General features: G+C 39.1%; 1 protein-coding gene across 1 annotated transcript in view; it reads right to left on the bottom strand.

Moving 5' to 3' along the window:
- ADCY9 (adenylate cyclase 9) overlaps nucleotides 1-25,164 on the bottom strand; it is a 108,288-nt gene extending 83,124 nt beyond the window's left edge. Inside the window, exons 1-2 of the mRNA XM_006913876.3 lie at nucleotides 25,094-25,164; nucleotides 23,069-24,805 (exon numbers count right to left, since the gene is read on the bottom strand). Of these exons, the coding sequence (XP_006913938.1) occupies nucleotides 23,069-24,761 (1,693 nt within the window). The 5' untranslated portion in view covers nucleotides 24,762-24,805; nucleotides 25,094-25,164. The remainder of the gene's footprint in view (nucleotides 1-23,068; nucleotides 24,806-25,093) is intronic.
- Nucleotides 25,165-25,289: the final 125 nt, after the last annotated feature.

The raw sequence follows: 25,289 nt of genomic DNA, 5'->3' as shown, positions 1-25,289 counted from the left end.
TTTTTTAAGCATGTCACCAAAGGTAGAAACCATAAAACAGTGATAGATATGCCCAATATAAACATTTTTAATTTCCACATGGCAAAAAATATCATGATTGAAAGACAAATTTCACACTGGGGAAATTTACAACAAAAAGACAAAGATCGAAATCACTTATATAAATAAAGACATTTTACAAATTAATAAGGAAAAGACAAATACCTCAATTCAAAAGTAACTCATAATAGAAGAAATACAAGATAGCAATCAATACGATATGAAAAAAGGGTTCAGCCTCACTGGTAATTCATGGGGCAAAAACAATTACCAATAAGGATATTGGCCACATCATTATAACTCATAGAACTATATTTCATCAAAGCTAAGATGCCAGTGATTGTAAGATGTACCATTACTTTTTGTTCTATTAAGAAATAAAAGGAAGTGCTGTAACTAAACCTATGACATATATTAAATTGCATGATGCATCCTGATTTGAGGGATGAGTATCTGGAAAATGCATATCTTAGTATCATGATATGTAGTCATACAAAACTGAAAACAATCTAAATTTCCAACAAGGGATATTTCCCAAATAAGTTATACTACATCCCTATAATAAAATATTATAGGGATAGCAAAATGACTATATAAATGTATACAGAGATTAATGGTGGAAAGATGTTCATGATTGATTAGATGAAAAAGGAGGTTATAAGACAATATGCTTAATATGATACCATTTTTGCTAAAAGATAATTACTGATATGTATATCTGCACTGTAAAAGTCTAAGAGCCTATATCAAAACGTTCACAATGGCTATCTCTGAGTGGTAAGCATTTTTAATCTTCTTTTTGCTTATCTGCCTTTTCTGAAAGACCACAAACATGTTTCACTTTTGTGATAAAAAATAAATAAAAATAAGGTGTCATTTGTCCTTTGTCTAAACATACGGCTTGTCATTTGTCTAAACATAAGACTTCAAAAGTCACACATTCCTTAAAGTTGCAGTATTTATAAGGGAAAAAAAACTTGAAGTAACCTAAAAGCTCAGACAGGAAATGGTTAAACAAACTGCAGAACATTAACTCAAAGAAATACTGTATTCTCCTTACACATAAAAATATGTGAATTATGTAGATGCAAATAAAATCTACGTAAAATATAATCAGAAAATGAAAATACAAATTGGTTGACATCAATTTTAACCAAGAAAAAATTACCGTTTGTACGTAGAAATATGAAGAAGTTACAAAGTCTGTCATAAATAGACATCATTTATGGTAAAAGGTTTCATATAATTATTTTTGACCATTTCACTAATTTTCATATAAAATTAGTTTAATAAAGGTGGTAAAAAAAATACACACTTTCAGAACAACTATAGCATTCTATAGGTCTCTAACATTACTCTCCGAAAACAAACAAAAAAAATGCACTTTCAAAACGACAGTGCTCTATAGGTCACTAATTTTACTCTCCAAAAATATTCCACAGAGCAACAAATGGCCAATAGATAGCACTCTGTTCTACTTGGACTTTCTCTAAACTCCTGTTTTACTTCACAATTTTGTTTTCCAATAACCTGTTCAACAAAAAAATCTCACATAGAAATGTCTGTGCTTCAGGGGAAAACGTAGCAAGAAGTTTCCTCAGTCTCTGAGTGCGCTATTTTTCTATTTTCTGGTTAAGGAAAACATTTTTAAGTTCATGAAAACAAGAAACTAAAATTAGATAGACGAGAACTGAACCTTGACTCACGGTAGGGAAAACACTATTTTTAAACTTAGAAATATTTATAGGCCTGTGCTTTATGGAAAAGGAAGACAGGCATGCTAATGTATGTCAATGGAACAGCCTGGGGCAGGCATAGGAGATTTAGGGAGAGAAAATACTTTCACTGCATGTTTATATTGCAGGAACTGCTGGCACGTCACATATTTTCTCTCATGGAAAATGAACGAGAACCAATAATTATCGAGTATTTGAAAACTCTATTCACTTAACATTAAAGAAAACGCTGTAAATAGCTCATACCAGACCACGAGACCATCTCCACCTCCTTCTATCACCAGCCTTAGGACCAGAGTCCTCCCGACTCCACAAGAGCTGGTTATACTCTAGATATTTCATCATCCCTGCAGAACAAGCAATACTTTTCAAAGCACTAGATGAAAGCTTAAGAAATGTCTGTTAAAAAGTTTTTTTTAAAGACACGACAGTGAAATCTAAGACAGTTAACAGGTGATTACTAAGGAATAAATCTCTTGGATACATTAAAACCACATTCATCTTGACATTCACAGCATCGCTCAAAACCTTCAAGAGTGCTTTACCTCTCATCACATCAAGTCTAAATGTCTTCCTTTCATTCACACACATCCACGCAGTCAACATCAGAGCACCCACGGTGTGCCCTCAGTCCAGGGGCGGGGATAAGAGCTAATGGAAAGGGCCAGGAGGGCAGGGGGAAGGTGCAAGTTGGTCCACTCTGAGGGCTGAGGAGAGGGGAGGGCTACAGAGAGGCACTGCTCTTTGAGCAAACTCAGCTGGTGGGGTATGGATTCTAGGAGGAAAGAGCAGCCATAAGAGGCCTACGGGGCTGGGATCACCTTGGAGAAATGGAGAGGAGAAATGCAAAGGCTGAGCTGATTGCATGATCCAAGTTCACGAGTTTCTCCTAAGAACAAGTACCTAAATTTTCATTTTAAAAACACTGCACATTTTAACTAAAGTCACAAACCTCACAGCTTTGTATCCCTCAGGGCCATTTTCTTTTTTCATGCCCCACCCCCAACCTTCCTGGATAGCAGAAGCCTGATTCTCTTTGGGGATCTCCCTTCCACCTGCTCAGGAAGGAAATCCCATTTCACCCTGCTTGGATGGATGGATCAAGGTAGGGCTAGGCCAAGGCGGGGCTCCCTCTGCTTTGTGAGGAACTGGTGAGGGCAGGGCACTTGGTCCTACTCTGGCCAAAGAGACCCAAGGGAGGTCTGCTCAGGGATGTCTAGGAAATTTCCTTGCTAAGAAGATATGCATGAGAGGAAAAGGCTCTTTTCTTCACTGGATGTCACTGTGTTATCTGAAATGGTTGCAGCCACCTGTGCCACGAAGGAAAACATCTCCCACAAAGCAAGAATGGCAAAGAACAAAGACAGAAAACACCAGGGTCCTTGGAAATGTCATCAAACCTCTTACTTAATCAATCCTGGAAATGCCACACTTCTTATGTGAGGTAATAAACTCTCTCTTTTTTTTTTTTTTAGCAACATTTAGTTCTTCATTAACAAACACACTATTAATTTGAAAGCATCAGCATTTCTACATATGTTTGAATCTCTTATGAAGTAAAGAGTTTCCTATTTTATGATTAGGTTTTGTTTTGTATACTAGTTTGTTTTGAAATATCTCATCTTTAAGGAAAGCACAAGGTGAGCGCTTTGGTGGTATTTACACAGTCCAGGGAAGGCACTCAACCTGGTGGACATAAGTACTCAAGTCCCTGGTAAAATGTACTCACTGTGATTTTCCCATGATTAAATAAAATATCGCATGCTTTAAGATCTTTTGCTCAAATACTACACTCCTTAAGCAGTCTTGTTACTCTTAGGCCTCCCACATATCTTGATACCATCAAAAAAGTATTCTGGGCAGTAGATATAAGTACTCTAGCCACTGAAAAAGTACACCATATTCCCCAATGTAAACTAATACACTGGCACCTAGTTTATATATCAGTCTCATGATTAGCATGAATCAGTCTTCCTAAACTTGTAAAACTCTAAACACTGATGAAAATGAAGATTCAGACTCTCCAAAATTGTGAACCAGATCCCCAACGCTCGCTAATTCTCCCACAGACTTCCATCTCTCCCAAAAGGCTGCAAAAGCACCAGCCACCTCATCTCCCTCCACTCTGTAGCAATGAACTACAAAATCTCTATCTCCAATCCTACTGCCTTATATTACAATATACTCTAATTGCCAATGTTAATTAATATTACTCTGGGAGGTTTATTTGTTTTCTATAACAGCTTTATAATTCACAACCATACAGTTCATCCATTTATAGTAGACAATTCAGTGATTTTTAGTATATTCACAGAGTCATGCAACCATCACTACAATTTTAGAACATTTTCATGGCCTGAGAAAGAAACCCTGTACTCATTAGCCATTATTCTCCATTTCCATAAAATCCATCTGTTTCTATGGATTTACCTGCTCTAGACACTTAAAATGGAATAATTTAATATATGGACTTTTGTGTCTGACTTCCTTCACTTAGCATAAGTTTTCAGGATTCATCCAGGTTGTAGCATCTATCAGTACCTCATTCCCTTTTATGGCTGAATGATATTCCATCATATGGATGGACCACATTAGATGGATATTTGGGTTGTTTCCACCTTTTGGCTCTTACAGATAATGCTACTGTGAACATTCACCTACAAGTTTTTGTGTGGAAGTATAATTTGCATTCTTTTGGGTGTACACCTAGGAGTGGAACTGTGGGGTCACATGGTAACTGTGTGTTTAACCTTTGAGGAGCAGCCAGGATGTTTTCCACATCCCAAGAGTGCTCCATTTATCATTCCCACCAACATGAATGGGGTAGTCTAGGAGATTTTTCAGACGAGGACTATACTTTATTTGTCCTCATATCCCCGATCTCTAGTAGGTACTCAAAAACTGTTCAACAAATGAATGCAAGCAGAGGTGGCTTTAAAAAGAGAAAGTAAAATGCAGCCCAACAGCAGAGTAAACGGGCACTTACAAGGAATAGTTTTTTTCTCTGATGGGATCTTAACATACACTATATGCTTCTTTTGTCCCCTGAAAAAGCTACTCGCACTCATCCTGAATAGTTTTACCTACCCACTTACAGGCTTGAGAAACATCCTAACACAGGTGAACAATACCTACTGGGACTCCATGGGTCAGAGGGCTTCCTAACCATTTTGGCAGACATCCACTTGTGGCCATGGTAATCTAGCTGCTCTATGGGGTGTTCCAAGCTACCCCACAAGGCAACTTTTCAAGGGGATCGATAAACACAGTTGGGGAGCAATACCACTTGTCAGAAGATAGGGCTGAGGTTGTCCCTGGAGCATGCCCTCACACCTGTGAACATTTCCCACCCACCCGCCTTCTCAGCAAACAGCAGCCTGAGCCTGGCTGACCTCTGACCTCTCCCATGCAGCCACAAAGGGACCACTGCCTCTTCCTTTACCCTGAAGGAAGAACAATGCTTTCCTGATTAGAAACTCAGTTTTCTCCTCCTCTACCCTTGACACTTGATAACATTGACAAATTTACATACTCTTTCTTGTTTTAACTACATAAAAACAAATACAAATGAACTCTGAACTGATGCCCATGTTTGGGAGTGGAACTCTTTTAGTAGCCAAGTTTTTTTAGAAAAACATTCTATATTAAGGCCGCGTTGTGGGAACACCGCTGGCTGTAGACAGTATCCCACATTCCCGCGCTCTAAGGATAACTAACAAGCAGAGAGTGTCCCAGACGAGCACAAGAGGCCCACGGGCTCACGCTGCCCCACGGAAACTGAAGGGGAAGCCTAATTTTACCATGTTGTATTTAGACAGTTTGAATTCATTTGGACAAGAAAGTTCCTAGTGTTGTTTTGGACTTTTTTTTTCTGGTCAATATTTAAATATTACTTTTTTTAAAGCTTGCCCTAGATACCGAGTGTTTATCTAACACACGATTCCAAAGTTGCCAAATCCAGTGCCAGCCTGAAGGAGACAGCCAAAACCCATATGTTTATCAAAAAGAAAATGGTCTCTAAACATATCACATATGTAATTTTATCTTAATCACAACACAATTCCAACTTATGGTGAACAAAGTCATTTCAAACAAGATATGTAATTCACAACATTACCTATTACCAGCTTGACTCTCAATTTGGAGGGTATTTTCTGAAACATCTGACTGCCAGATGTGACTTTTTACAAATATCTCATTTTAAAAAGTAGCAGAAGTTTATCAAAAAGTTAAACAGAGTTATCTTATAACCCAGCAATTCCACTCCCAGGCATATACCAAAAGAACTGAAAACTTGTGCTCAAACAAAAACATGCACACAAGTGTTCACAACAGCATTATTCACAATAGACAAAAAGTGGAAACCCAAATGTCCTTCAACAGATGAACAGATAAACAAAATGTGGTCTAGCCATGCCATGGACTGTAATTCAGTCATAAAAAGGAATGAAGCATGATCCATACTACAATCAGCGTGAAGCTTGAAAACATGATGCCCAGTGAGAGAAGCTAGACACAAGGGCCACATACTGTATGATTCATTCATGTGAAATATCCAGCATAGGCAAATCCACAGACACAGGAAATAGATTAGTGGTTATCAGATGCTGGAATGGGCACTGAGTGTTTAACAGATGGGAGGTTTTCTTTTGGGGTGATGGAAATGTTTTAGAGTTAGAAGTGATAGTTGTACAACACTGTAAGTGAACTAAATGAGACTGAATTAACTTTAAAACGCTTCATTTTCCGTTATGTCAATGTCACATCAATATTTTTAAAAAGTGAACACAGCATCAGGGAACTGTAGGATAAAAGCAAGTGGGGAAAAATGGCAGAATATGAGCCCTTAGATAGTTCTAGATATGGTACAAGAAGCCTGACATCAGTGGGCCAGTATCAGAGAAAGTTTACGGAAGCAATTGGGACAGCAACCACCAGGTCTGCAATTTAGACTGGGAAGCAAGTTAGTTTAGATAAATCCTGAGTCTCTACCCCAGGATTTTTCATGACAATCTTACAAAGACTATCATAAGAAGTGTCAACATCTTAGTCCAGGCACTGGATGAGAATCCTGTCATTCCCTATGGAAAAGTGTGAACTGAGCACTTGACATGTGAAAATACATTTTTCTTTATCTGTAATAGAGGGAAAGCAGGAATTCAAGTGCTGCATTCATAGTATCAAATCAGCCATAATATTAATCAAGAGTTATTCGGAGAGATAACGCACCTTTCACGCACCAGATATAGTCATTGATATCAGTGTCTGTGTTCTCACCCTGCTTTATTTTCCTGCACAGCCCCGTGGCTGCAGGCCACTATGTCCAGCTTCTGTGTATCTGTTTTTATGGTTTCCCTTACTGCAATCATGCTGTATCACCCTGTTATAGTCAGTGGGGAGGCTGTGATAGGGGCTGGAGGAAGCACGTGCAAAGGGCAGGTAAGCACCAAAGACAAAAAGGCGAGTTTGGTCTGGATATTACGGAAGCCTGCACCTGACTCCTTTAAATCTATGTGGGGGGCCCCAAGCTCCCTGCTGCTAGCATGTGTCTGGAATGAAGTTTCAGCATTACAGAGCTCTTGCTCGCTGTGCCCCCGCTTCCTCACAGCAGCTCCTGGGGTATCATCGATCACATGGGTCTCAACTCTGATGAAAACAGGTTTTGAAGGGTCCGGGAGTAGGGTGAAAACCAACACATTTCTAAACACCTACCTTGTGCCAGGTGCTCTTACATGCATTATCTCATTTAATCCTAACCCTTCAGATTAGGAGACTTGCTTCCCCTAAGAGAAAACTGACACTTAGACTGCCATTTTTGAGCAAACGACACGCCATTTACCAAGTAACTACACACTGATCGCTTTGAAAATTAAGATGTTGACAACCCACACTCCTAAGAATTGAATCTACTTTAATTTTTAATTGAAGAGAGCAACCTTACAAAGCTGGAAGACTGATGCCTTTGTAGACTTAGTAGACATACAGACATAACCTGTGGAGTGAGGGGCAGCATGCATATCATGTAACTTACAAACCAGCCAACATGCACTAGGCAGTCTGGCACCTGGCCAGGCTCTTCAGAAAGAACAAACCTTCCAAAAACAAACAACAAACAATAATAACAAACTAGCACTGAAACAGTGCTAGATTAATAAATTCCAGATTAATAAATTTCTAGGATGAAAATTCACACACACCACCAGTTTAGACCAAAGAGGAAGAAATGTGGCTGGTTCTTCCTTGGCAGTATATTAGAGAACACACAACACACAAAATTTCTATATAGTTACTTTTACCGGATGCTTCTTGGGAAAGACTGAGTTGTTCTTTCCCAAAATCCTGGTAAATTTCAATAACAATCAATATTTTCCTAATTTAATATTAACATTGTAGCTTTATAATATAACTAGTTATAGAATTATTAAGTAATTTTAATTAATTCTTAGTTATAGAATCTAATCTATAATTCTCATTTTCTATTTCTACATACTCAAAAGAAATCTGCTTTAGTCTTGTGGAAAACATGCTCCATGAACTACGACACAAATTTGATTCAAATTTCCCTTTCTCCTCCCCTTTAAAAATATACTAAAAATAACTGTAATAACATCTTACTCATCCTGAACTCAATACCTAGCAACCTCACTTATTCAGAATATAGCTGACAACCAAAAATTGCACAGACTGAATTCTTCTTAGTCTTTTTAATCAAACTACCTTTCCAGGGTTAACGAGCTTAATAGTATGTATGTATGTATGTATGTATGTATGTATGTATATATGTATGTATGTGTGTGTTTATGGAATAAAGTGAAAATCAGGAGCAAAGCTATTATAGCTACATAAACTGATAGCAAGAGAGCAAGCAGAAAAATTATTTCAAAACATGAGTACCGGAAAAACAGACCAATGTCAGTTTATTTAAAGTAAAGCAAAAAATCCTGTTTTAATAGGGAACTTGCAGTATCAATAAAAGTCAAATAACAGACAATATAAATAACTGAGTCATCAAGAAAATTAAATTTTATTTGGCATATTTCATTTTTATGAAGGTAAGAAAGTGTTTATGCATTTCAGAAATGTAAAACCAAATGTTTAAACTGATTAAAACAGGAAAATGTGTGATTGACTAAAAGGGAAAATCTTTGCCTCTTCAGAAAAATCAACCATCCAGAAAGACTCACTGTAATTGAAATTTATATCTAACAACATACCAAATGAGACTAGTTTCATATTTAACCATATACCCCTAAAGCTGTCTATTAAGGAACTGTCTAGGAGAAAGGGAAAGGATGAGAGAATTTAATATTTAATCAACCTGGATCAAGCTTAGAAAAGAGGGTAGCTGTTAAAAATAAATAAATCAACTGATTATGTGTAACATTTATGTTAAATTACCAGTATTAAATCTCACTTAATCATGCCTTTCAAGAAAACTTCTAAACACTAGTGAAAATAAAATGCTACATTTTAGTCAAAGTATATTATTAAATAATAAAAGATTTTCTATCATTTCAACTTATTTTAAAACGATCAGCTTGATTATTAATTAAATAAAGAATTGCTTTTCCGTCAACTGATGAATGGATAAAAAATATATAGTCTATCCATACGATGGAATATTATGCAACCATAAAAAGGAATGGAGTACTGACATGCTACAGCGTGGATGAACCTTGAAAACGATATGCTATGTGAAAGCCACCAGTCACAACAGGCTATACATTATGTGATGTCATTTATGTGAAATGTCCAGAATAGGCAAATCTATAGAGACAGAAAGTAGATTAGTGGTTGTCAGAGGCTGGGAGGTCTAGGGAGAAATGGAGAGTAACTGCTAAAGAGTACAGAGTTTCTTCTTAGGGAGATAAAAATGGTCTAAAATTGATAGGGTGATAGATGCACTTATCTGTGAATATAAAAACATCACTAAACAGCATATTTTAAATGAGTAAACTAATGTGGTATGTGAATTATATCTTTAAAAAAGCTGTTATAAAAAAATAAAAGAAAAGCTTAAAATCATTCGCTCTAAGAACCTTGTTCATATTCCTTGTTCAGGCAAGTTCCATACACCATAAGCAATGCTATTGAAAGGAACAGAAACCTTAGTGCAAACTGGAACACCTCCAGGGGAGTATATGAATTGGAAATTTAATAGCTACTAAATAAAGCAACATCATGACTACAGCTATGAAAGCAAACATTTCCATTTGAACTTCAAATGGCAGAGGGACAAAGTTGATATCTTAGAATCACCAGCTCTGAAAGAATTCATAATCACAATTTCCTTCAGGAGCCAGAAAGAACACAGAGTTAAGTTACTACAGCTGAGAAATTCACTGTGAAATATGTTAGAGACTAGAAAAGTCCTTTGAAATTTTTTTGTTTGCATGGTAGTTCTAAAAGTTTTTAACCTTCTGCAATTACTTACACAGTGAGTCAGTCACTTTAGTTGTAGAAAACATGACTCTGACAGGCTGTGAATAACAGTTTCTCTAAGAGAAGCTACAGTTTCACCAGTTGGGTCTTTATTGAGGTGAAATTCTCTCTCAGGTCAGATGACAAACTGTCTTTCACAACAAAGTAGAGTGTTTTTCCTTTTCTACTTTGTTTCACCAGCCATGCAAATCACAGCAAATGCTATATTATTTTCCATGAGCTGCTCCGCTGTTCGGGAGAAAGGATAAAACAAAACTCATTCAAATCTTTTATAAATCCTTTATAATTAAATCCAAGGGTTTCTGTTTATCATTGGTGACCTCTAATTTCTAATTACAGGTCTAAGGTAGACATTTTCCAGGTGCATTAATTTTTGGACTACTAGAGTCACACTAAATATACAGTAAATACATAGGACCCTGGCACACTAAATATACAGTCAGCAGAACCAAGAACCCACCGTCAAGAGCAAGTGAGTCTTTTATTAATGCAGTAATCAGTAAGAACATTATTAATCCAATATTTGCTCTGTTCTTCTAGTGAAAAACTTGCCAACACAGTGAAATTCATTTATTGGCAACTAACCTTCCAAACTCTCTCCAAAATAATGTTCAAACAAGAACTGAAGCACTTTTAAAAAATTTAATCACTGCATTTTCCCCAAACCTGTCAAAGGTGTTTCTCAAACTTTCAAAATCAAATGTGGTTCCTCTAACTATACCTTGCTTTATACAATAAATGTGATCCCCCTCAAAAAAGGGGTAAATTATACTTCTTTAACTCATTCTTATTTATTTATATTTAAAGGAAGTAAAAACCTTTTGGAAAGTTAAGAATCTCACACATGCCCTGCAATTTAGCGGTTCTATTAATCTGAGTTTTCATATGCTAAATATAACAAAATGAGGGTTCATAGTTAAACAAACAAAGAAGAAACCACCTCTTTATATTAAGAATGGATATTATTTCCCAATCATATGAGAAGCTCAGCTATTCTTAGAAAATTGTAGGGAATTTAAAGCACATTTAGTTTTACAAATATGAGGAAACAGAACCAGAGAGATTAAATTATTTTACCAAAAGTGCTTCACTATTTAGTAGAGAAGACATCTTAAGATGAAAAGCAAATCTACTGAATGAATTCATTTTTATAAATAGGAAGATAATTCTATAAAAGTACTTTCAGAATTATCCCCTAACTACCATACACACCCCCATCCAGCTCATTCACAAAACAAAAATTAACATTAATAACCATAAGAATCATTTTCTCATGGGGAAAAGAAGTCACAGAATGCAATGTAATCCACACTTTGAATATTATCCACTTAATAGGGCAAAACTAACTGAATCAATGTGCAAGAGACTCTTTCACTTAAAATGTCAAAGCCTTAATGGTATATTGTATTTTAATATCCATAAACAAGGAAATAAATCACATGCATGTGTTTTCTTCCTCTCTACAAACTAGATGGTAAAAAAACCTAATTTAATATTTCCCAAACAATTCAAACATGAATATAAATGATTCAAAAACTGATTTCATTAGCACATTTTTCTTCAGAAGGAAAAAAAAATGAACTTTAATAGCATTACATAAAAATCCTGGAAATTATGCACAAAGACTATCCAGGAGCTCTGCCAAAAAAAAGGGATATGCTGGTTTTTCATGTGCATAAATGATAATCAAATAAGAATTATAAGGAGCTACAGTATTATTAAAGATAAATACACTTCTTGAAATCTCTATTTTAAAAAGCTTAAAAATGATTACCTAAACTAAGCCATTCAACTACTATTTCCTGGGCCCTAAACAAACACTTACTTGAGTTTTCAGTCCGAGTTCCTGACCTAGAGCCCAGAAGCCTTCACTGCCGGCTTTCAGAGCCCTGAGGCTATCCACTCTCCCTCACCCATGGGCCTATTCCACATTCCAAGGCACCATGCGTTTGCAGCTCTCTCTGCTTCCCTAGATCCTTTCAAGAACAGACCAGTAGCCTCCATTTAAAAAACCATTCAACCATTCCTGGGAAACCAGTTGTTGCCTGCTCTCTACCTTCTGGTTTGTTCTGTGTAGATGTCTGGGATGTGTTTCGCACATGAGTAAGAAAAGGGCCCACATATGGAGCATGAGTAGTTATAATAGTCATTTATTCATTCATTCATTCATGCCACAAATATTACTGAGCATCTATTATGCGCCAGGCTATGTTCCTGGCACTAGGAATACAGCCATTAAAAAAACATGCAAAAATTCCTGCTCTCAGGACACATTCTAGTAGAGTGGAAACAGATCATAAACACAATAAATAAGTCAGAGACACATTATTACTTTATGCAAGATAGGAAGGAGAGTGACAGGATAAGTCATTCCAGGAAGCACTATTCAGAGCAGGATTCCTAAGAAGGGAACTCTGAAGTTGGGCCTTTAGGAACCTTTCACAGTATTCCTGGAAGATGGGGCTTGCTGGGTTGGGGGCGCTCGTAGTCTGCAAACCGATCATCTACATTTTGGTTTAGGATTTCTTTCATTTTACTGTTCTTTATCACTAGTTACCAACAGTCACAGGCACTTGTCCCTCAACGGCCATTGGTGGGAAGATTTCGTAGAAGAAAATGCTACATTGCTCTATAACTGTCAATTTTAAGAGTGCAAATTAAACCTTCTAAGAGCTTAAGAAGCACAAACTGTTTCTTCTGTGGCGCTATTTCTTCATATAAACATGCATAGATTATTAATTTTCTTTTCAAAAAAAGGAAAGGGTAAACTTTAGCTCCGTCTCTCTGAATAAATATATCAAACAGAATTAATGAGATTTTAATACCTATAATTTCTCTGCTCCTTAAACATGTTACTAAATGTGTAAAAAAGCTATCAAAGACTACTGGGTCGTATGAAAAGGACTCGGGGACTAACCTGAAAGATCTCCCAGGGGCCCAAGATAGGACAATTTGAGCACCAAAAAAAAAAAAAAAAGACATCTGTAATGAAATACATCAAAAAAAGCTAAAATCCAAGAGTTTATATTGTCTTTAAAAAAGTCATTCACTAGTCACCTTCAGAGGATGTTAAGAAACCAACTAAGCCTGAAAACTGGTATATAAAGGGAAAGAACCAAGAAAATAAAACAAACTTCTAAACATACATAGTTCACATGATCCTAAGGTTTCACAATGGTTGAGATTACAATGTGCATGAAAACACTCTGAACTGGGAAGAACTAAACAAAGGTATAGTTATTGTTCCTGTTATTGCTACTGCTAAGAAAATTATCCCCACTTTCAATAACACTAACTTATGAATCCAATCTCAAGAGTGACTTTGTGCCAACAACTTTTCTAAGTAATTAATATTAATTTCTCCTTTAATCTTTACAATAATTCTAAGCAGTGAGAAATAGTATTTTCTAATACAGTTCTTTTAAATAGTCTCCCCTTTTCTTGGGAAATATGTTCCAAGACCCCCAGAGGATGCCTAAGACCCCAGATAGTACCAAACCTTATATATAGTTGACTCTGAATGGCACAGGTTTGAACTGCATGGGTCTACTTATATGCTAATTTTTTTTCAACTGACCTTTGAAGTTCAAACCCAAATTGTTCAAGGTCAATCATATGGTTGGGAATCCGCGTAAGCAAAGAGCCAACTGTAGTTACAGATTTGCAAGAGAGGTCGGTACCCCTAAGCTCCAAGTTGTTCAAGGGTCAACTACATATAATAAGTCCTCACTTAACATCATGGATAGGTTCTGCGGCTTTAGGTGAAACGGCACATGTAGAAACCAATTTTACCATAGGCTAATATAAACAAGAGCTAAATTCTCATGGCATCTCATCAATGTTAGAACGAAGAGACACTGAATGAAATTACATTATTTGAGGACCTGCTATACTATGATTTTTTCCTACACAATTAAACCTATGGTAAATTTTAATTTCTAAATTAGACACAGTAAAAGATTAACCATAACTAATAGAACAATTATAACACTATGCTGTAATAAAAATTATGTTTGGGGCCACTATTAAGTAAAATAAAGGTTACTTGAATACAAGCACTGTGATACCGCTACAGTCAATCTAATAACCAAGACAGCTACTGACTGACTAATGGGTGGGCAGTTATACAGAGTGGATTCACTGGACAAAGGGATGATTCACATCCGGGGTGGGACAGAGCAGGATGGTGCGATATTTCATCACACTACTCAAAACAGCGCACAGGTTAAAAGTTATGAATTTTCCATTTAATATTTTTGGACCATAGTTGACCATAAGTAACTGAAACGGTGGAAAATGAAACCAGAGAAAAGGGGACTACCGTACTGGCTCCACCACTTAACAGCTCTTTTCAGCTGTGTGACTATTCCAAATTACTTAGCCTCTCTGTGTTTCAGTTCTTTCTAGTATAAAATGGAAGTAAGTGTCCTTACTTCCCACCCCTATTTGTAATACGATAAGTAAGTCTAGTACATATTTGTTTAGGTGATTATTTGATTAATGTCTACTTCCCCTTCTAGGTTGTATGTTCCAAGAGGGCAGAGGGCTCTATCTCCAGAACCTGATGTAGGCCTAGCAAATAGTAGGAACTCATTTGATATTTATTGAATAAATAAACGAGTTTATAGTAGAATATAGTAGAGCTGAGTAACTGCTCTAGTTCAAAACTCAGCCAATATCTCCAGAACTGCAAAGCTGAAGATTTCCCCATAATTCTTCAACTATCAAGGGCCACATTCTGTTAAGTACCTCTAAGCTCTGGAGACCAGAAGCAGCCCAAGAACAATACTGTCTGAACTCCCCGGGGTTTTTAGTAAAGAAGCTGCCAAACTTGGCAGCTACAGTTTAACCAGGGCAGGCTATCAGTGTTTTGTATTTTGGACACCTGCCCCTTTTAATTTGAGAAACTGACACAATCACAGTCCCTGGGGTGTTCTGGGTTTCAATACCAAATTATACAAGATGTGCACCAAATAGAGTGTAGGAAAAAAGAAACATCCCTGAGTGCAGTACAAAATGTGACTCATCATCTAGAAGAGTTATTATTTATTGAACAGACATTATGATCAAGTCACTATGCTATTAAGTGCTTTACTTGAATCATCATCTCATTTTGAGTCTCCAAATAAGCCTCTGACAAAAGTACTGTTATTCCTATAAATTGGACAGTCCCTATGTAGTGTGCCCAAGGCTCCACGGTTCAGAAATTGCAGAATTCAGAATTGAATCCAAAATTGGAAACCAAATTCCATGTACCTGACCACTAAACTATACTGCCAAAGGGAATGATAAAATAAAAACAAAGTTGATGGTCTTCACCGTGAACCCTAAACACCAGCAAAAATGATTTGGCACAATCACAAATGATTGTTTTGAGAAAAAGTAAATGTATGGACTAAAGTCACTTCCTACTTCGACAATAAATGTGACGTGTCTGTCATAATTTCAGTCTGAGTTGTTTCATCTACATGAGAATACATGTTTGGGTAGTAGTTACAAAACCCTCAGTCTTCCTCTCTTACAGCTTAGGGAAGCAGTTCTCAAAGTGTGGTACTCAAACCCTTAGAGGCCCCTGGGACCTTTGCAGAATATCTCTGAGGTCAAAAATATTTCCATAATAACATTAGGATGTTATTTGCCTTTTTCACTGTTGACATTGGAGTTGATGGTGTAAAAGCAATTGTGGATAAAACTGCTGGTGCCTGACTGCATGAATCAAGGCAGTGGTACAAAACTGCACTAGTCATTGACGTTCTTTACTGCCACACACTTGCAGAAAGAAAAAAAATAGTCAATTTCAATTAAGAATGTCCTTTGAGGAAGCAGTAAAACTGAATAATTGTATTAAATCTCAACCTTGAGTGCATGTCTTTTTAATATTCTGTGTGACAAAAGGGGGAAACGTGCCTACAGCACTTGCATTGCACATCGAAATACCATGGTTGTCAAAAATAAGCACCCATGCAACTATTTGGGTTGTAAGCTAAACTAGCAGCTTTTTTGATGGAACATCATTTTTACTTGACCTACAGACAGGCTATGGTCATTCAGAGTTAAGTATTTAGCAGACTGTTCCTGAAAAATGAACAAAATGTGTCTGTCATTTCAAGGAAAACAACTAACAGTATTTGTTGCCAATAATAAAATTCAAACTTTCAAATTTAAACCAGAATTTTGAAAAACTTTTATCTGCCACTGTGAGGTTGACATCTTCCCAATATTTAAAGACATTGCTTATGTCGACATTTGGAAGATCTGCACAACTCAAAACACCAATATTTTCCAAGTGACCAATGCGTAATGTTACAAAATCACACCTGGGTAAAGGATTCATTCAAAAATCCAGTGGGGTTTTAACAGCATACAAAGAAATTGATTAATTGGATTTCAGATTCCATATTGCAACTAACTCTTAAGAAACTACCACTTGTTGGATGCTAATTCAGTATCAAAGAAAAATATCCACAATTATAAAAAGGCTATTAAAATGTTCCTCCGTTTTCCAACTATGTCTACATCTGTTAAGCCATATTTTCTATACATTCTTCAACATCCTGCAACAATGCCAAAACAGTTAAGAAAACCTAGCTGACACACTTTAAAATGGCTAAAATGGTAAATAAACTTTTATGTGTATTTTACCAGTTTTTAAGAAATCTAGTAGTTTTTGATAAATCCAGACATTAAAGAGATTTGCAGAAATGTAAAATAGTGCCACTCTTCCCACCAAATTTGTTTATGGAAATAGTTACATTTTTTAAATGCAGTTATTTTTATAAAAATATGTTATTTATATTAACATGCATTGGGTAAATGGGTTTACTATTTTGAAACGAATTAAGATTTTTGAAACTTCTCAGTCTAATAAAGTAAATATTAATAAATAACTTACATAAACACAAACTCTTTAGCTTCCACAATAATTTTTAAGAGCGTAAAGGGGTCCTGAAACCAAGTTTGAGAACCACTGGCTTGTAGAAAGTCTCATAAGCTGGTCACAGCTGTTCCTGACCATCGCCGTCCCACAATTCCACCCTCCTCAAAGCTGTTCCTGTCCTCGCTGCCATCCTCTGGTTTAGCTACTACTATTACCACCACCGGCTTTTGGAGGGGCTGGACCTTCCAACCTATTCTAAGAGAATGAGCCTCTTTTACCTCGGCAGAGTATGCTAGGTAGGCATGTATTTATTAGAAATACAATACCAGTAAATCCTAGGAGAAACACAACAAAAACCTAATTTACAAGAGCAAGCAAGTTTTACAAAATACAGTCTCCTTCACCAAAGCTGACCTAAGTTTAGCCACAGGTTGGCTTGGCTGGTGCAGCTTACCAGGAATATGAACAAGACTGACGAATGTCAAGGCCTTCTCCAGCTTTTCTAGGGGTAGACAACCCCTGCCCTTGGCCCTTTCCTCTGTTTGTGGTAGTCCCGGCCAGCCTGTGATGTGCTCAGTCCCTTCACCTCCCTCCTTAGCCTGGCCAGTCTAGACATAAGGAATAGTAGTTCCCTTTTCTGTTTCAAAAACTCTCACCACTTTACAAAATTCCCTTCCAGGATGCTAGTTCCTGTTGGGAAAAGGTCTTTAGGTGTCTTATATGCAAATACAAATGATGCCAATAGCCACATGGATGAGAAGTCATTCAGTCTGGTCTTATGGTGGTCAGCAGCTTCCTGCCACCAGGAGAGCAGACCTGGAGAAATCTAATTAATGACCATACTCTTACAATATCGAAATCCCAACAGGAATACCAATACTGAAATCACCAACAAACAAAAAGAGAAAAAATTAGGCACATGCACACAAGCAATGGAAAAATTTTTTTTTTTTTTTTTTTTAAGATTATCATTCCACAGCAAAGTACCCAGGCAGCATTGACCAGTAGGTAGAAACAATTATTACCTGAACTGGCTAGTAGAACTCTGAAATTTCTTGACTTACTCTATCTGCTTCTTTTCAGTTTTTCCCTTTCTTAGTAATTCTACCTGAAAACATTACTCTCCTTCCTTCTTCATTCCACCTGTGATTCAGAAAACTTATTCTTAACTTTCTTTGCCAAAGGCTAATTCTAATCAAAGGCTGGTCCTCAGAATTAACAGCTGTGTGGTATACAGAAGACATATAGTAATTTGGCCTGAAGGAGCCTGAATAATTGTCAGCAGGGGCTGCCTGAGCATGACTCCACAGCTGTTTGTCATCTCCAATCCCAGTTGTCATGCCAAATTTTTTGCTTCATCTTATCTCTGCCACTTACTATCCAAGAAGCTATACTTCTATGTGCACAAGGGATCCTGCTCAAGAACACAGGTAAGCATGGAAGCTCTCTTCAACAGGCTTAAGAGGACTGAGCTGTCAACTACAGGCTAGTACTGCAGTGACAAAGGTTACATGCTTAGGTGGAAGCAAGCTAACCAAGCCATCAGGTAAAACAAGGGGTGCATCTGAGCAAGCAAACTGCATGCAAAATTGGTACTTGGCCAAGGCTCCTCGCTGTCAGCTGGCAGGGAACCAGAGAGCCCAGACTTCCAGGTTGGGACAGCTGTCAGCAAAGGCTAAAGCACAGAGTCCTTAGCACCATCAGTTTGAGGAGTGGCCTCAGACAGGGGCTAGATAGGAACTCTTCTTAAGTGCCACCTATTAGCAGCACATGGTGAAAGTCTCAGTCTGAAGTGGCCAGGTGAGGATCCATCCCAGTTCACATCAGAGGATCTTTCCCCCAGTTGCTCCACGAGCCCAAAATTTTGGCTTGGGGGAAAGTCTTGTTTTAGTTCCCCATCTAACAATGTGAGAGCTACTGAGTATTCCCTTCTACAAAGACATGATTGTGAAGGTGGATTTAAGTGACTAAGCACCTTTGTTTTTATCTTCCTAACAGTTAAGAGGGGAAAATGGGATGTCTGTGGGTATCTCTGACAGTTTCATCTTCTGTCTTTGTGACTCTCTACCTATGATAGGAAAAACCAACAGTGCTAGACAATATACCTCACCTTTTGCTTGTGGCCCAAGGTAGAACAGACAGTATTCTCTTGGTCCCAGTGGTTCATCCCAAATGGTATGGAAGAACCTTTCTTCCTATCACTCAAATAAGTCTATTTCTCTCTATCTTTAATAAAAATTACCTCTTACTTCTTGGATCATTTCCAAAATCCTAGTCCTATGCTTAAAATTCTTTCAACCTTCTCTCAGTGATTGGCCACCCTATCTAAAATTTCACACACACTCACTCCATATCCTCCTTCCTGCTTAATGTTTTCTCCTTAGAATTTAACACAAAATCAACTTTATATTTTACTTATTTGTTTACTGTCTGACTGCTGTATTAAAATGGACACCCCATAAAGGCAAGAATTTTTGCCTGTTTTGTTCACTGCTGTATTCCCACATCTAGAACTGTGCCCAGTACAAAATAAATTATTTGTTGAATGAATGAATGAACAAGCCAAGAGTTTCTAGCCTATGTCATATTCTGCAACTTGATCCTGCATTCTCCATCCATACCATAGAAAACTCAAAGTCTCTCATCCATTCCTAACTCTAAACCATCCTGAGATCAATTTCAGAAACCTGAAATGCAATCTCCCATTCAAACAATCGAGCCCCTTGCCTCTCTCAGTCATCTGTTTAAATCTGACTCTGAGTCCTATCAGTTTGATCTTACTACTTTCATATCTGTTCTATCATCTCCATCATCACTGGTGTTACCTTGGTTCACGCTGCCATCAATCCTGCCAGGGAATCTACTGAAACAGTTCACTAATCTATAGTCTCATACCCTTCCAACCCACAGTCCTTAGAACTGAAAGAGTGAGCTTTCCAAAACTGCAAATCAGATCACCTAAGCCTCCTGCATAAAGCCTATCAGTGGCTCCCCATTACCTATAGGATTGAACCCAAACTTCTTCCCATGTGACCCATAGCCTTCTTTGTCCTAATGAACTACTTTCAGTTGCCCAACCCATCAAGAAACACAGCTTCAAGCCTTTGCCCATGCTATTCCCACTGTACCAAATGTTTTTCCATCTACTTGGAGAGCCACTGCTCAATCTCAAGATCCATCTCAAGTACATGCATCTCTCTAAAGAATTCCTGACTCTACATACTCTATGGTTCTTAACTTTTTTGGCATCAGGAACTGGTGCTCCTATGAGAATCAAATACCTGATGATCTGAGGTACAACTGATATGGTGATGCTAGTGCTGGGGAGCAGCTCCAAATACAGATGAAGCTTCTCTCTCTTGCCCACTCCACACCTCCTGCTGTTTGGCCTGGTTCCTAACAGGCCACAAACTGGTAGGACTGGTACTGGTCTGCAGCCTGTGAGCTCACCAAGGACAAAAATTGTCATGACTCTATCTGCACATCCTCAGTGCCAGGATCATTTTAACACAAAAAAATATTTTCAAGGAGTAAGTAAATGTGCAGAAATAATGAAAGTCCACCTTTCCACAAAGCCTGTTCAGATAAATTAAAGAGGAGTGGCTTCCTTTCATGCTTCCAGGCTACTTCTGGAATCCCCAGTTCATTCTACCAGTGCTCATTTCTACAGAGTTCTCTACTGGGTATTTTTGACCCATTATCAAAAAAGGGGATGAGTTGTAAAGGCTAATGCCAAACATTGTATAAAAAAAAATCTGCCACAAACACAGACAAGCTAAAAGAAATCTTACATAAACACTTTAACCCTGTGTATGAAAAGGGTCTTCTACAAACTATGTAATCATCTCAATTTAGCAGATTCATACAACGTCTGGAGAATTGAACTGTGCAGTCTCAAAAAGGGTCAGGGAGTTGTATACACATCCTCTATTAGTGAAGTCCTGTCCACAAAGATTTTCAAAGTGAGCTGAATAAAGCAAAAATCGTGGTCTCAGGGAAACAAAAGAATACCATGCAAAAAAAAATCACCAGTTTGGATAAGCCTTCTCTCTTTCTCTACCTCTCATCTAGTTCTAAAACTCTTTCCTTGTAAGTCATACAGTATACATAAATTAAAAAGTGAATTTATCAAATTTATACTATTTGAGGTAAAAAAAAAAAGTTTACAAACCCATTCTAGCATTTTTGTCAGTCTTTAGACCTTTGACCTATAAATTGAAAATAAAATTACCCATAAATTAACAAAAATGGGTATTGCCAAAAAGTCAGACTTAGCAATTTCCAGACATACTTAATGATTATATCTGTTTTTATTTTTGAAATTCAAGTAATACTCTGTGCAAAGTACCACTTTCAGAATTTCTGTCATTGTCATACTTCATTTAACATAATACAGCACAGCTCCATTCCTTGGAATACGTCTCACTATCCCTGAAGACAGAGCCTGCAACACTCAGATCATAAAGATGCCAAAACGTCTAGCAGGAATTACATCTGCACTCCACTCCAGTGGCACCTTCAGAGTCTAGAGCAGGAGCCACCCTCCTACAGGCAAAGACACTTGTCACACTAGAATCTCTCAAGTAACTTGAGAAGTGTAGTTTCTGACCTCAACAATGTAGCTTTTAAAGCTTTCTTGGTGGAGGGAATTACAGGTGGAAATATTTTTCTACTTCATCTATAAATTCTTCAACTACTAACGAAATGAATACAATAAAGAAAAATCAGGAAAATAAAGTACCCGCGCCAGATTTCCAGTAAGTAAATGACATGGGGAACTCCAATCACAAGCAGAGAAAGAAAATATCAACTGAGTATACGGGGTTACGTCAAAACTGACAACCTATTCAGGACCTCAAACTCAAGCACTTATTGTCTCTGATTACACTATTCTCTCATCTCTGATTTAAGCTGTTACTTCTCCCTCTGAGGATTCTAGTTCCTGGGGCTTTTCACTGTGTAATTATGCAATGTGCGGGCACCACAAAACACAATATAGCTTTACAAGTTAGGCTTTTAAAAGTCAATGTAATTTTTTCTACGTACTTCCAAAATAGATGTTCCCCTCAAATCACCCAGAATATTCTAGTAAAACATAAGGACTGTTTTTTAAAAAGTGTTAGTTGTTTAGAACCCTTACTTTTGGTCCCACTTAAACATCATTTCCCAGATCTCAAAGATTTTTGTCCTATATGACGATAAGAAAAATAAAAGAAGCTCAGTGGAAAAAAAAAAAAAAAAACATCAAGAATAGCAGTAAGAAACTTAAAACTAGGACAAGGACCTGATACAAATCAGAGGGACGGGGGGTGGAAGATCTAAACACTGGGTGCATTGCTCACTTTCAAATCACTTGGTGGCTTGAGACATTCGATGTTCTAAAACGCTGCAGTCTATATGTTAAAACAAATACCATGATAAGAACGCATAGTTAAATAAAGTTGTGCACTCAGCAGTATATAATTCCATCTAATTCTCAAAAGTCCTACAGGGCTGAGCTGACTTCCTTGTTCCAGCAAAAGGAGCCCTAAACAGAGGGTTTTATTCTTTACATCGTTGGAAAAAGGCATAAAGAAATGTTTTGATGGGATTTAAGGGTAAGCAAATGAAATGCAAAGGCAATTTCTTAAAGTGCTTCAAAGTTAGGACTGCAGGGCTCCAGTCTCCTTACATTCATAAGACCTTTCCCAGAATTTCAGAAACATTAACAGCCGCCTGGTAGGAACTGCATTTTCAAAGTTCTCCTTCCTTCTAAAGGTCTCATCTAGGTCAACACTGCCACGGTGTGAACAGATCTGTGGTATCTGACTCATTGGAGGAAAAGTCCCACTGGCCCCCAGATGCCCCCACCATAAGGTGTCCCTACACCATAACTGATCTGCCTCCAGATACTGGCGCTGGAAAGAGATTGTTTTGTTTTTTCAACACAAACAGAATTGGGGAGGGAGATGACCAGGTAGAGAAATGCACATACCTTTCAACTGGTCAACAACAACGCTCTGGCCGAGGCGTTCAGTAACTCTCCCATCTTCCATTTCGTACCGATCATCTAGGTATTTTGCAGTGGCCTCAGAAATGTGAACCTTGCCAGCCACTCCCAGCTGCTCCATGAGATTGGCCAGGTTCACATCATTGGACCACACATCGAATTTGAACCTCCTCATGCCCAAGATGCCGCACAAGACAGTCCCTGTGTGAACCCCAACACGCATGTTCACCATCTCTTTCTTCTCCTGGCAGAAGTGCTCGATGGCTCTTATCATGCCCAAGCCCATTTCGATGCAGCAGTAGGCATGGTCGGCCCGGGGCTCAGGGCACCCTGCCACGCAGTAGTAGCAGTCTCCCAGGGTGCTGATTTTCTCACACTTGGTCTCTTCACACAACCGGTCGAAGCGACCGAACAGATCATTGAGGAGACCCACCAGGGCATGAGCAGACTTGTTGGCACTCATCTTAGTGAAGCCTACGATGTCTGCAAATAAAATACTGACCTCTTCAATCTGCTGCATCTTAAACGGGCGGAATGCTATAGGGGCTTTCTGTATGGAAGATTTTTTCTTCCTGTTCTTGGGGCTGGAGGTGGCGTGCCTTTTCACAGAATTCTCGCTCTCCTCATCCCCCTGTTTCATCAAGTCATCAGCTATGATTCTTGGCATCACAGAATGAATCATCCTTTCTTTCAGGGCTTTTTCCACTTCCAGATCCTTTCCATGCATAATGGACTGTCCTACCTTGAGAAAGGTGCTCCTGGATCTCACCTGGGACATGATGAATAGGTGGATCCCAATGGCATGAATACAGACGTGGAGCAGGGCTCGGCTCAACAGCTCCCAGTGCGGAGGCCCTGTTTCAGGTGAGGGGAAGCAGTCTTCACCTTGGAAATGATAGCCAAAGGTCTCAAAAAGAACAGAATAAGACACTCCCAAAAACAAGCTCAAGTACAAAGGTAAGTGCATGACGGTGTAGAGCAAAAAGAGCACTTCGATGCACATGGAAAAGCTCCCCACTTGAGATAAGCAAGTGTCTGTGGGCTTGGCTGTGAGAGTATGATTGGAGCTGTCAACACGTCCTGAGAGAGGCGTCAGAACCTGAAACTGGGCAGCCAGGGTCAGGGCGAATACCAGGAGGGTGAGAACCAGCGAGGTCCCCACGTAATGTCGGGCATACAGTTTGGTGAAGGTAAACAGGAAAAAGCCCACACACACCACGAGGAAGCACAGAGCAGGGACTGCCATGACAATCAGTTTGGATCTCATGTGGACCCCAAAATAGATGCTCCAGAGCAGGCAGGCGAAGCCAATGTAGAAGAGAGCGTACCGGAAGCGGCGCTGGGTCTGCGGGAAGCAGCGCTCAAGGCAAGCCTCCTCCAGGTTCACCGAGTCGAATTTGGGGTCCCACCACCGGCTGGAGGCCCTCTCGAACAGCTGGGGCAGTTTCTTCTGCCTGCGCAGGCGGCCTCCAGCGCCCACTCTCCGGGGAACCCCGCCTGAGTCGCCGGAGCTGCTACAGCTGGAAGAGATGCTGTACTTGCAGTGTTTGGGGTGGCTGATGGACGATAGCTGCTTGGGGTTGATTTTGACCCTCACGCTGTTGCTGTCTCCGCTGGAGTCACAACTCACCTCGGTGCTGTGGTGCTGCAGCAGCTGCTGGTGGGGCGGGGAAGCCATGTTGCCGCGCGCTCGGAGCCTTCCCCAGCCGGGGTCACCGGTACCTGTCAGCGAGACAAGTAGAGTTAGACTGGTGTTTATTCCCACCCAGGGACACCCACCTGAAGGCCATAAGCTCTATCCATTTCCTAAGTGGAGGCTCCAGCAGTCCGTTTGCAAAGGCACCATATGCTCACAAAACCGCGGTAATCTCTAATCAGCTCTTCCACCGTCCCACCTCGAGGCCGACCCCAGTCACCGGGAAGCGGTCCGGAACGCCCAGGGTCCGCGAGGCGACGGCCACTCAAGCCCTCTGCGCCGCCCTAGCCGCACCTCCCCTTATGCACACTCGCCTGCTGTGCCTGCCGCGGTGGCTGAGGGGAGTCCAGCCCCGAGCACTCTCACGCCGCCCGCTGCTCTGACAAATGCGTTTTTAGCGGGCCCCTCATGCTGCGCAGAGCACGGCGCCTCCACTGCGTCAGGCCGCCGGCCGGACCCCTCGGTCCCGCCCGCGCTCAGCGGCCCCGCGGGAGGCGGGCAGCGAGTTTG

This window comes from Pteropus alecto, unplaced genomic scaffold (genome assembly GCF_000325575.1).
Source record: "Pteropus alecto unplaced genomic scaffold, ASM32557v1 scaffold44, whole genome shotgun sequence".
Taxonomy (NCBI): domain Eukaryota; kingdom Metazoa; phylum Chordata; class Mammalia; order Chiroptera; family Pteropodidae; genus Pteropus; species Pteropus alecto.
Note: the sequence above shows the minus strand (reverse complement) of the source record. Positions and strands in the feature narration are given on the sequence as shown.